The 11445-nt window shown below is 55.0% G+C and overlaps 1 protein-coding gene across 2 annotated transcripts; it reads left to right on the forward strand.

Annotated features, from left to right (window-relative positions):
* The first annotated feature begins 1893 nt into the window (after positions 1-1893).
* Positions 1894-6552, forward strand: Hmgb3 (high mobility group box 3). Of its 2 annotated transcripts, none has more exons than XM_004874130.3 (5): positions 1894-1982; positions 3931-4085; positions 4333-4472; positions 4928-5102; positions 5614-6552. In XM_004874130.3, the coding sequence occupies exons 2-5, from the start codon at positions 3936-3938 to the stop codon at positions 5761-5763; spliced, it is 615 nt and encodes a 204-aa protein (XP_004874187.1). In that variant the 5' UTR covers positions 1894-1982; positions 3931-3935; the 3' UTR covers positions 5764-6552. The 2 variants fall into 2 exon arrangements, with proteins under 2 accessions (XP_004874187.1, XP_004874186.1); XM_004874129.4 differs by having other exon boundaries at positions 1915-2088.
* The last annotated feature ends 4893 nt before the right edge of the window (positions 6553-11445 follow it).

An 11445-nucleotide genomic window follows, 5' to 3' on the forward strand; every position in this document is an offset into this window, starting at 1 on the left:
CCTCAGCTTCCCTAGTGCTGAGATTACAGGCGTGTGCACCATCCCCAGCTTCTCACATTTTCTTTTTGGCTGGCTTTCTTTCCATGTACGTGGAGCTAAGGCAGTTGTGTTTTGGGGAGATCTGAACCCACCGGGCCACAAGCTGTACCAGGAAGCTGGCCAAAGAGCTAGGGTGTGAGGCACCTCCACGCAGAGGCTCCGGGGATACTTCGGACACTCGGAGGCATTGAGGGAGCTGGGTGGGGTGCCTGTGCCTTTCAGAGAACCATGGCAACCAACCGGGTCCTCGGAGCTCAACGATGTCATAATCCCTGTGTGTGAAGTTCTGATGACGAAGCCCAGCCTCCCTGGAAGCTTCAGGCCGCTCCCCCGCCCCCCGGGCTCGGAGGAGGAACTTTACCTGGGGCTGAGATGGAGCTACAAGCACTTCCCTGGTACCGGAGGACACCCCTGCGGATCCTCAGTATGTCACTCGGAGAGGACAGCGTGGCGGGGCTGTGGCAGGGGTGGCTTGGGAGACTCTAGCCCACACTGCGGCCTGCGCAGGCCTGGTGACCGTGCAGGGCTCAGAGGTGACAGGCGGGCAAGTGGAAGGAAGGCAAATGCTGGCCGCTTCTAATGGGGACACAGGGACAGCTGGCTCCGTGCCTGGGTGGGTCCCTCATGGTGGGCGGACAGGAGTTGGGGCCGTGCCTGCCGTGCTGCCCACAGCTTGGCCTCTTGAAAGGGGGTAGCTGTAAGAGAGGACCCTTACAAACTCAGGACACCTCTTCCTTCACACTATCTCCTCCAAATTTCAACCTTTAAAAATCCTCTTCTTTCTTGTGACAGGGTCTCCCTATGTCATTTCTGGCTGGCCTTGAACTCACTATGCAGCCCAGGCTGGCCTGGAATTTGTAGCGATTCTCCTGCCTCAGCCTTCCCAGTGCTGGGATGACAGACGTGAGCCACCAAGCCTTGCCGCTACTCTTTTTTCTCACCCTTCCCTTTTCTTCCATCTTTCGCAGGAATTCCTGGTACCGCAAAGAGCCAAGGCCCCTTGGATAGTTTTCAAACCAACAAAACTGATGCTGGGGTTTGAGGCAAGACGCCCTGCTCCAGTGCAGGACCCTGAGCCCCTAACATCCCTTCCTCTCCTTAAATTTCACCAGCACCTGCCGGTAACCAGGACCCCAAATCCCCGCGAATTTTCCTACCGCCGTTAGCGGGGTGACAGTGCCCCCCCCCCGCCCACAGCGACACGCGTCGCTCAGGGTTGCTCCTCCAGCCATGGCTGGAGAACTATCGGACCTCATTCATTCTTTCACCCGGGTACGCTCATCCCTCGTCGGGGCTCGTGGTGGGGAGGAGAGAGGCGCGTGGCCACCCGCAGTCCCTGCCCTCACATCCGCAGCTTGTCACATTGGTACTGCCAAGTCCTCTTTTCCTTTGCAACCCGCCCACCAGGGGCGCGACCCTCCTCGCCGGCGAGCAGGGCTCCCCGCTGGGCCCCGCGATCGGCCCCGGAGGCACCCGGGTAGGGGCGCCGACTACGGGCCAGGGGCCAGGGCCGGGGCCGGGGCGCAGGGCCGCAGCGCGGCGGGAGCAGAGCTCAGCGCGGGCCGCCTGACCTGGCCTTTCCGCGCCAGAGGCCGAGGCCTGTGGGAGTCTCGGGGCCACACTCAGAGTCCTCCGAGATCGGGGTCAGCTCGGGGAGGGCGTCGCGCCGTGCGGGCGACGACATTGTCATTCTCCCGTCGCCTGGGCGGCCGGCGCCGGCGGGTCGTTCCGTTTGAATGAAAGATCCCAGTGGCCGCGCCCAATGGGCGTCCGCGCCTGCTTAATATGCATGAGGCCCGCAGCCAATGGCTGGGCGAGGAGGCTGTTTTAAACGGCGGAGCCCGCTGGCCAATCAGGCGGCTCTCGTGGAGGCAGCTAGCGCGAGGCTGCGAGCTCGATCCGCGCGTCGTGCCCTGCGCTGCCCAGACTCGCGAACAATACAGGTACGATCCGCAGCGCCCGTCGCAGCGCCCGAGCAACTTTCCGGCCCGCACCACCCGCCCCGCGCCCGTCGCCCTCCGGCCGGCCTCAAACGGGGAAGCGATCCAGGTGTTGCAACTTTTCCGAGGCTCTTGCCCGCGCTCCCGGTTCCCAGGCTCGGCTGGCTCCGCGGAGCCTCGCTCCCCGGTTACCCCTGGGGACGGCAGCCAAGGGCCAAAGGCTTCCCCGCCCCTGGCCGGCCGTGCGGCCGCGGCGGAGACCCGACCGAGGCGATCGGGGGGCGGCGGCTGGCGGGGAGCGGGCGCCCGGCTGGGGGGACTCCGCGGGGGGCGGCGGCCGGTGCGCGCCCGGTGCGCGCCCGGGGCCGCGGAGCCAGCAAACTTCGCTGCTGGGGCGCGGGCTGTGCCGCGTGCTCGCAGAACATGGCCGTCGAGGGCGCGGGGACCCGGGGGTCGCAGCCACGCTGTCCTCGCTGTCCCCGCTGCCCGCCCGGCCCCCGATCGCCGCCGCCGCGGTCGCCGCCAACATGGCTGGCGCGGTGCGGGCTCGGCTCGGCGGGTCGGGCGGGCGCCGGCGGCGGCGGCGGCGTCGGTGGCCTCGGTGTCTCCGGCCCCGGGCGGGTGGCACACAGGACGGGGGGCGCCGCCGCGGACTCCGGCGCGGTCGCGCGTCATGGCTGCGCGGGGCCTTTGTTATCCGCGCCGTGCGCCCGACCCGGGGGCGGGGAGGTCCGGTCGGCAGCCCCGCGCCCCCCGAGTGGCCCGGGCCGGGCGGGCCGGGGCGGGGCGGGGACCCGCGAGCGGGCGGCGGCGGTGGCGGAGCCCGGGCCGCTTTGTTCACCGCCGCCCTCGCCGGCCGCGCTGATCAGCCATTTTAGCGAGCGGGGATCGGGAGGCGCGGCGACCGCCACCACCGCCGGCTCGGTCCCCACCCCCCGCGCGCTGCCACCGCCCCCGGTCCCGCGCGCCCCCCGGGGGTGGCAGCACCGGATTTTGGGGCCACTTTCTTTCATTGGGAGACTTGGAACAAAATGGAAGGTGAATTACGGGTGTCTGGGGGACCCGGCGCGGGGGCCAAGTGGCATTGCCAGCTGCCGGCCTGGGCTCCCCAGCGCCGGGCTCCACACCCGACAGGGCTGCCGCTGTGGGGCCCGAGGCGATCGCTGCGGGGAGAGCGCTTGAGCTTTCCGTGATGACCTTGGGTGCTGGAAAAGGAAAAGATGGCGGGAAGCTGGGGGTAGGATGGGGATGATGACTCGCCACGGCAGCATTTTTCTTTGGAAACTTTGGAGAAAGTGTTCTTGATTAGACCTGTATTCCGTGGTCCACTGGGCCAAGACAAGCCCTTTGGATGTCCCCTCCCCCTTTACCTAGCGAAAAAGTGACATATGGAAACTAACAGTACAAGGGCTGCCTGGTCACTTTCCACATTGCCTTGTAGTAAAAACCAATTCTCTGAACCAAAAAGCACCCACAAACAGTGATCTCAAATGTTAGCAATTTATGGGCTTTTGGGTTAGCAGCAGTAATCGTTTTTGTTTTTGTCTTCTCCAAACAAACACAGGAGTTAAAGGGATAGCCAGCTAGGCTTAGTCACGGATTTCAGGTTTCTGTCACCTACCCCTACATATGCGTCCTCCCTATGCCCTGCCCACTCTGGGCTGCTGTGCTCCAAGCCATCGAAGCCCAAGGAGCTGGGGATCAGGGCACAGAGCACTGTAGTCCGTGCCATCTGGAGAAGCAACTCACAAACCAGCGCTTCATGCTGGTCTCAAGTTAAATGACAAGTGACAGTGAAGCCAGTCTCCTTCCCTCGCTTTCTGCTAGAGCTGTCAGGTGTTGGGGGCAGGGGTTTCCTACTGGAAAATTTGATTGGAATTTTGCCCTGCCTTTCAGTTCTCCACTATTCCTCATTCCATTCCTTATTGTTTCTTCTTTGTGTCCTTCACAGTCAGGATGGGTAAAGGGGACCCCAAGAAACCAAAGGGCAAGATGTCTGCTTACGCCTTCTTTGTGCAGACCTGCAGAGAAGAGCACAAGAAGAAGAACCCGGAGGTCCCTGTCAATTTTGCAGAATTTTCCAAGAAGTGCTCGGAGAGGTGGAAGGTATTCTTTTGCTTCCTTTGCATTCCACGTTTGTCCTTCCGAGTCTCTGTTCCTTTCCCCTACTGAGACCACTGAGACCGTCTTTAGGGTCTCGGGTGTGTGGCAAGGCTCTGTAGGGCTTTACACTGAGCCTTGGTCCCATTTGCACCCTATGTTTGTAACGGCGACAGCTGCCACTTGGGTCACAGGCCAGTCCAACAGCATGCTTCTTGTATGGAGGGATTTTAATGGGCCTTGCTCTTTGCAGACGATGTCTGGGAAGGAGAAATCGAAGTTTGACGAAATGGCCAAGGCGGATAAAGTGCGCTATGACCGAGAGATGAAAGATTATGGACCTGCAAAAGGAGGCAAGAAGAAAAAGGACCCTAATGCCCCCAAAAGACCACCGTAAGTGACTGGGAACTTTCCTGCTGCTTGAAAGATAACTTTACCCAAAATGCTTCTGCAAGATATTCGTGCTTGAACATTTAAATGCAGCGTCAGTGTGTGTGAGCTGTGGGCATGTGCATTGGCTGTGTGTGCGTGCGTGCACAGAAGTGCACAGTGGGGGCCTGTCAGCCTTCCTCTCAGAAGGAAAGCAGCACCCTGATTCTGGGTGCTGGGGCTCCCTAGGTGTGTTCTTTACTCCACACCCCGCCACTCGTGCCTGTAGCACCTTAAGCAGCCTAAGAAGCTGCAACTCTGTAGCAATGCATGTGGTGTGTATTTCTCCCCTTTAGGAAGAACTTGCAGAAAGAAAAATGTGAGCTCAGGAATGCAGGAATGTGACCTAAGCTCACATTTCTTTCTGGATCCTTATCTAAATTATATACTTCTTCTCTCCTCTGCCCCCCCCCCCCCAGGTCTGGATTTTTCCTGTTTTGTTCAGAATTCCGCCCCAAGATAAAATCCACCAACCCTGGTATCTCCATTGGAGATGTGGCCAAAAAGCTTGGTGAGATGTGGAATAACTTAAGTGACAGTGAAAAGCAGCCCTACATCACCAAGGCAGCGAAGCTGAAGGAGAAGTATGAGAAGGTAAGGCGGAGGCCGAGTCTGCCTCCGGCCCGAAAGGGGCCATTTCCCCGAAGATCACCTGTGTGTTCTGGCTGGGGTCCAACTTTAGGCAGGCTTACAATTTTGCCTTTTTTTGCGGTGCTAGGGATGGAGCCCAGGGCTTTCACACTAGGGTCTCACCGAGTTGCTGGGCCTGGGCTCGAATTTGGGCTCCTCCTGCCTCAGTTTCCCAGAGTGCTGGGATTATAGGCCTGTGCCACCATGCCTGCTTTCTAGCTTCACTCATTTCTTTCCTTGTTTTGGTACCGGGGATCGAACTCTGGACCTTTCCCTTGCAAGGCAGGTGCCGGAACCACTGAGCTATATCCCCGGCCCTCTAGCTTCACTCAGGAAAAAAACAGTAGGGCTGAGGGTACAGCTCAGTGGTAGGGTGCTTGCCCAGCATGTGTGTGTGTAAAAAAAACAAAGTTTCAACAAGGTTGTTAACATGACTTCAAGGATGCTTGAAAATTAATGTCCCCGTTCCTTCCAGGACGTGGCCGACTATAAGTCCAAAGGAAAGTTTGATGGTGCTAAGGGCCCTGCTAAAGTTCCCCGGAAAAAGGTAGAAGAGGAAGATGAAGAAGAGGAGGAAGAAGAAGAGGAGGAGGAGGAGGAGGAGGAGGAGGAGGAGGATGAATAAAAAACTGTTTCTCTGTCTCCTTGTGAATCCCTTAGTGTAGGGAGCGCCGCGACTGAACGTCTCTTAGGTTAAATGCCAGCCCGAGTTCGATCGTGTAGTCTCAAATGCTCTGGAAGTTGGCGGTAGTTGCCCTGTGTGGCTTGGGGGTCTGGAGCGCTGTGAAACTGTATCAAAGCTGTACATATTTCCAGACATTTTTAAACTGAAAAGGCACTCCGTGTTCTCCTCCTCGCTCTGTGCACTTTGCTGTTGGTGTGTAAAGGCGTTTGAAGATGTCTCTGCCGTTCGTTTGTTTTTTAATTTGTAAGGTGGTGTTAACTATGTGGTTATTGGTCAGAAACCCTTAGCTACCAACTGTACATATCTAGAGTTTGTAAAAAGATCAAAGCAATCCAGGCAAACCCTCGGTGCCCCCTGCTTGGCGCTGAGGCTGTGGGACAAATGCCACCTGGAGGGGACCGTAGAGCTGTCGCCGCGGCTGTGGCGGGCGTCCAGTCAGCTTCTGTATATAGTGACCCAGCATCCTGCTGCCCATCTTAGCTGGGGGCCGAGAGGGTCAGCTGGCATGAGAAGTGTTTGGATTCCTCACTGTTTTGTTTTTTTAGTTAAGTGCAGTAGATGGAAACTGTTTCCAGACTGTAGAACTCTTCATTTTCCGCAGAGAGCCAATGAAGGTTCAAAAAGCTTCTGTACTTAAACAGGATTTGCAACGTTGTGTTATTTTTTTGTATGTTTAGAATGCTGAAATGTTTTCCAAGTTAAATAAACAGTATTACATTTTTCAAAATCTCTATGATAACAGTGCAAATTTCTGACCCACAAGAGTCTGGCTAAAATCACCCCCTGTCTGTGGCCCTGCTGACTCTTCTTTATTGTGAACTTTAATTCTAGTTTTGTGTGTGGCTATGGTGTTTAACTTTGAGAGCTTTGGAGCATCCTTTGCCCTGTCAGGTCCTGGGTGGGCAGGAGTCATGGTCACAGTCCCAGTCACAGCCCAGTCTGTCCCCACAATCATGGCCCATGCCGGAACTGCCTGTCTTGAGCTTTCTCTAGTTCGTCACTCACATAAGCCTGTGGCTCTGAGCTCAGCCTAGAGGCACTTGTTCAAGGATTATCCCGTGTGTCCCAGCCCTGTCCTTGTCACTGCATCCTGGACTACACCTGCTGCTGTGTGACAAGGGACGAACAGGCCACGCTGTGGAAAAATGCCAACCTTGGCAAGTGGGCAAGAGACGCCCGGCCTGTGCCTCTCTTCTGTAACTCACCGTACCACCACGGGAGGGGAAAACCGAAAGGGGTGACTCCCAAGTGTTGGGATTACTCATGTCCGACTAAAGGGGAACTTATTTTGAGACAGGGTCTCCCTGTGTAGCCCAGGCTGACCTGTACCTCACGGGCATTATCTTGCCTCAGCCTCCCTCCTGAGTGTGGCCACTACGCCCAGCCCTTACTGTTTTGGGGAGGTTGGATGCCTTCAGTTTTCTTTTTTTTTTAGTCCTGGGGATCGAACTCAGGACTTAGCACTTGCCAGGCGGGCTTGGCCCCACTGAGCTGAATTCCCAGGCCAGATGCCTTCGGTTTCTGTAATAAACTTCCTTAATCAGTCTTCCCTAAAGTAATCAGAGGCAGTTTGCAATCTGAGGCTGGGAGCCTCTGCTGCATGGTGTGGTTGATTATAATCAGGGGGTTGGAAACACCGAGCTCTGTCCTGCACCTGAGCTGCTAGCATTTAAAGGGACAACTCGTGGAGGTGGCAAGGGCCTGCATGAGCCTTAAGCCAGGGCCCAGCACCCAGCAACAAGGGCAGCGGCAGAAACAAGTGCTGTGCAGGCCACCAATGGGCTGCTGCTTGATGAGCTGGGTGCAAGCTTCCCCCAAGTTCAGAATCCAGGGTCACTGGGCAAGGAAACCCAGGCTGGGAGTGAAGACGTAAAACTGCATTTGCAGATGACAGGTCCTTGTTTCCAGACAATCCCGAGGAATTTCCAAATAAAACTCTCAGAAGAAATAAATGAACTCAGCAAAGCTGTAGTATGCCAGAGAAATACATGAAAATGAGTATGTAGTATGTGCCATCCAGAAATACAAATTGAAAGTTAATGGAGTATTATTGAGCTGTGAAGAATGCAATGTCGCCTGCAGGAAGATGAGTAGGTTTGGAGATCATCATGTTGAGAGAAGGAAGGCAGACTGAAAGAAGTATCACGTCCCTAATGTGGAATCTAAGAAGGGAGACCAGTATTTAAAAAAAAATTTGAGACAGGGTCTTGCTATAAAGTTCAGGCTGGCCTTGAGCTCACTGTGTAGCCCAGGCTGGCCTCAGACTCCTAGAGATCTTCCTGCTTCAGCCTCCCAAGGGCTGAGTGTGTGCCACCAGGCCCTGCCCAGAAGGAAGATTTTTAGACACAAGGGAAGGCAGGTAATGGGGGAATGGACATGATCAAAATATACCTTAACCATCAAATGTGAAAGGCAGGATGGCAGGGCATGAGGGTTGATACAGGGGTGAAAGAAAAATTAGTTGTATTTCTATATATCGATAATAAATGACGTAAAAATGAAACTACGAAAGCAATTCCATTTCTAATAACATCAAAAAGTCAAATATTTAGGAATAAACAATAAATGAAGTACAAAACAGCTGGGCAAGGTGGCACACACCTGTCATTCCAGGAGGCTGAGGCAGGAGGATTGTGGCAAGTTCCGAGACCAGCCTGGGCTTCTTAGTGAGTTCAAGCCCAGCCCAAACTTCATAGCAAGACTGTCTCAAAAAAACCCAAAGTCGGAGGGGCTGCATTTCTTGACTTCTACAAAGTTACAGCTATGTTGAGCAGCTTGCTGGTGCATGGGGACAAAATCCCTGAGAATGTCAGCCTGCCAGGGTCACAGCCTCCGCCATCTCTCAAGAGTTTGTCTTGCTGGGACCAGCCCTGTGTCAGTCCATGGCTGCGTGGGGGACCCAGCCTGCCACTCACACCTTTGGGGACATCTCCAGCATTGCTTGTATGGAGGCAGGGCAGCATTTGCAAGACACACAGCAGCATAGGCTAAGTAAAACAAAAAAAAGCAGCTGTCATCCTAGCACTCGTGAGGCAGAGACAGGAGGATTGCTGCCAGTTTGAGGCCAGCCTGGGCTCCATGGCAAGACCTCATCTCAGAAAACAAAAACAAACACACAAAACCCCAAAACAAATGCTCAAACATGAGTGAGACCTTGTCCTGGATGGTCCGTGTGTACCGGGGGTGCCATGCATTCCAGCCCAAGCTCCTCTCCCCCATCTGCTGGGTGCCCGTCTGCAACCCAGAGCTCTACCCACCCTGGCCTTCCCTCTCACACCCTTTCAGCCATCACTCCCCAAACCCTGCCTGTTGTTTTGGATTGTGAGACAGTGTCTCCCTAAGTCACTAAATTGCCCAAGCAAAGCTTGAACTAGACACCCTCCTGTCTCAGCCTCCAAGAGTGCTGGGGTGACAGGCACGTGCCACCACGCCCAGCAACTTCTTGTGTGTGTATGTGTGTGTGTGTGTGTGTGTGTGCGTGCAGTTAGGACTGAGCCCAGGCATTATGCATGCTTGGCTCATGTTCTACCTGAGCCGTGGATCACTTTTCTGTAGTGCTCTTTGCACATTTCCCTCAGACGATACAGGAATATTACCCAAGGTCCTTATGCTGTTCCTCAGGCCTCTAGACTCAGCCCCCCTACATGGCCACAGCTTGGTCTCCATCTGCTTGTCACCTGCCTGTTAGGGTGGCTGTCCTCAGAAAGACTGGAAAGAGCAAGGGCAGATGAGGGTGCAGACAGGAGCCCTTTGGGAAGTGGGGTGGAGAATCCTCTGAAAGCTGGAATCAGAGCCGCCCATGCTTCATGTGCCCAGGGTGCTGTTCACAAAGCCAAGGTGTGGACATGACTGTGTGCCGATCAGCGAACAAATGGGTAAAGAGAACAAGAGAGTGTTCACGTGCATGTGCACGTGCACATGCACGCACACACACACACACACAGTGCATGCATACATGTGTGAAGTACTATTCAGCCTGTCTTTTGTGGTCACATGGATGAACTTGGAGAACACTATGCCAAGGGAAATAAACCAGGCACAGAAAGACTGCATGATAGGGGCCGGGGATTTAGCTCAGTGGTTCCGTCGCCTGCCTCGAAAGTGCAGGGTCCCGAGTTCGATCCCTGGTACCAAAAAAAGAAGAAAGACTGCATGATTGCCCGGAGTGGAGGCACATGCTTGTAATCCCAGCACTTGGGAGGCTAAGGCAGGAGGATCGCTGCAAGTTTGAGGCCAACCTGAGCTAGAGTGAGGCCTTGTCTCAAAACAAAACAAAAAAAGTAAACTCTGAGATGATGGACATGAAAGTTGGTTTGACTGTAGTAATCACTTTATTTTCTTTTGAGACAGGGTCTCCCTATGCAGCCCAGGCTGGCTTTGAACTTGTGGAGATCCTTCTGCCTCATCCTCCTCAGTGCTGGGATGACAGGGGTGTGCCACCACACCTGGTGAGACCCTACTTCACCATAAAATATACACAGGGCTGGGGGTGTAACTCAGTGCGAAGGCCTTGGGTTCAATCCCCAGTATGAAAAAAACAAGCGTGCTGTCGGTCTACACAAGCTGCTGCCCTCTCCCTTTGGGACCAGGCTGGAGTTTGGATTGTCAAGCTTGATTCTCCCTGGGAAATCCCTGCTCCGGGGAGTCTGGCTCCACCCCTGGGCTCAAGGGGGTGCCCCTTTCTCACACCCAGCATGGAAACAGGTTGGAAGAGCGGGCCTCAGCCCCAGGTAGATCTGAGTCCCCTGGAAGAATGTCCCAGCATCACTGTGGCAATGTTGACTGCAAAAGGTGGCAGTTCGGGCTGCAAGATGTATGCAACATATGACGCTGCCGTCCCCCGTCCAAACCCTCCTGCATGTGCACGAGGAGGGGCTGATGTCTCAGTGAGGAAACCTTAGCAGAAGGCTGAAATCTGTCACTGAGGAATATCGGGCTAGCCTTGACATTTGAAACAAATCCTCGGGCTCTGCAGTTGCTTTTGCGTCTGTACTGAAAAGTCTCTTCTGCTTACATCTATCAAACAAAAGCAGCCGGTGGAGGAGTATGATAGCCAATGTTTTGACCATTTTTGTTCGTCTGTTTTGTTTTTTGACACAGGGTCTCAGTTCAGGCTGACCCAGAACTCACTGTGTAGCCCAGGCTGGCCTTGAACTCATAGTGATCCTCCTGCCTCACCCTCCTGAGTGCTGGGATGACAGGCGTGTGGCACCACGGCCGGTCTAATTTTAATTTTTTTTTTAAACAGGGTCTTGCTCTGTAGCTCAGGCTGTCCTTGAGCTCATTATGTAGCCCAGGCTGGCCTCGAACTCCCAACAATCCTCCTGCCTCAGCCCACCAACTGCTGGGATGACAGGTGTGCGCCACCATGCTCAGCCTTGAATGGGATTTCTGTGGAAGACAATGTCTTTAAAAAGATGATGCAGTTTAAACAAATTCATTTTGGTGGGCCCTGACCCAACTCTACTGTTGCCCTCAGGAGGAGAGGAGACTGTGACACTGTCCTACGAACAAGGAGAAGTCACTGTCCCTCTGTCCCTCTGAGGCTTTTGATCAGTAACCCTTTACTCGAGCACACCCCGACCTCAAAGGTCACGGCTTTTTGGTGTCTTGAGAGCTTTC

The sequence above is a fragment of the Heterocephalus glaber genome, unplaced genomic scaffold (assembly GCF_053883595.1).
Source record: "Heterocephalus glaber isolate CG9 unplaced genomic scaffold, H.glaber_assembly_v1.0 deba00001066, whole genome shotgun sequence".
NCBI classification, from domain to species: Eukaryota; Metazoa; Chordata; class Mammalia; order Rodentia; family Bathyergidae; genus Heterocephalus; species Heterocephalus glaber.

What these genes read in the sequence shown, in the direction of transcription:
- Hmgb3 (XM_004874130.3), top strand. Translation starts at nt 3,936, where the DNA reads ATGGGTAAAGGGGACCCCAAGAAACCAAAGGGCAAGATGTCTGCTTAC. An exon ending in AGTGCTCGGAGAGGTGGAAG is followed by an intron (nt 4,086 to 4,332) that starts GTATTCTTTTGC and finishes TGCTCTTTGCAG; the next exon opens with ACGATGTCTGGGAAGGAGAA. An exon ending in AATGCCCCCAAAAGACCACC is followed by an intron (nt 4,473 to 4,927) that starts GTAAGTGACTGG and finishes CCCCCCCCCCAG; the next exon opens with GTCTGGATTTTTCCTGTTTT.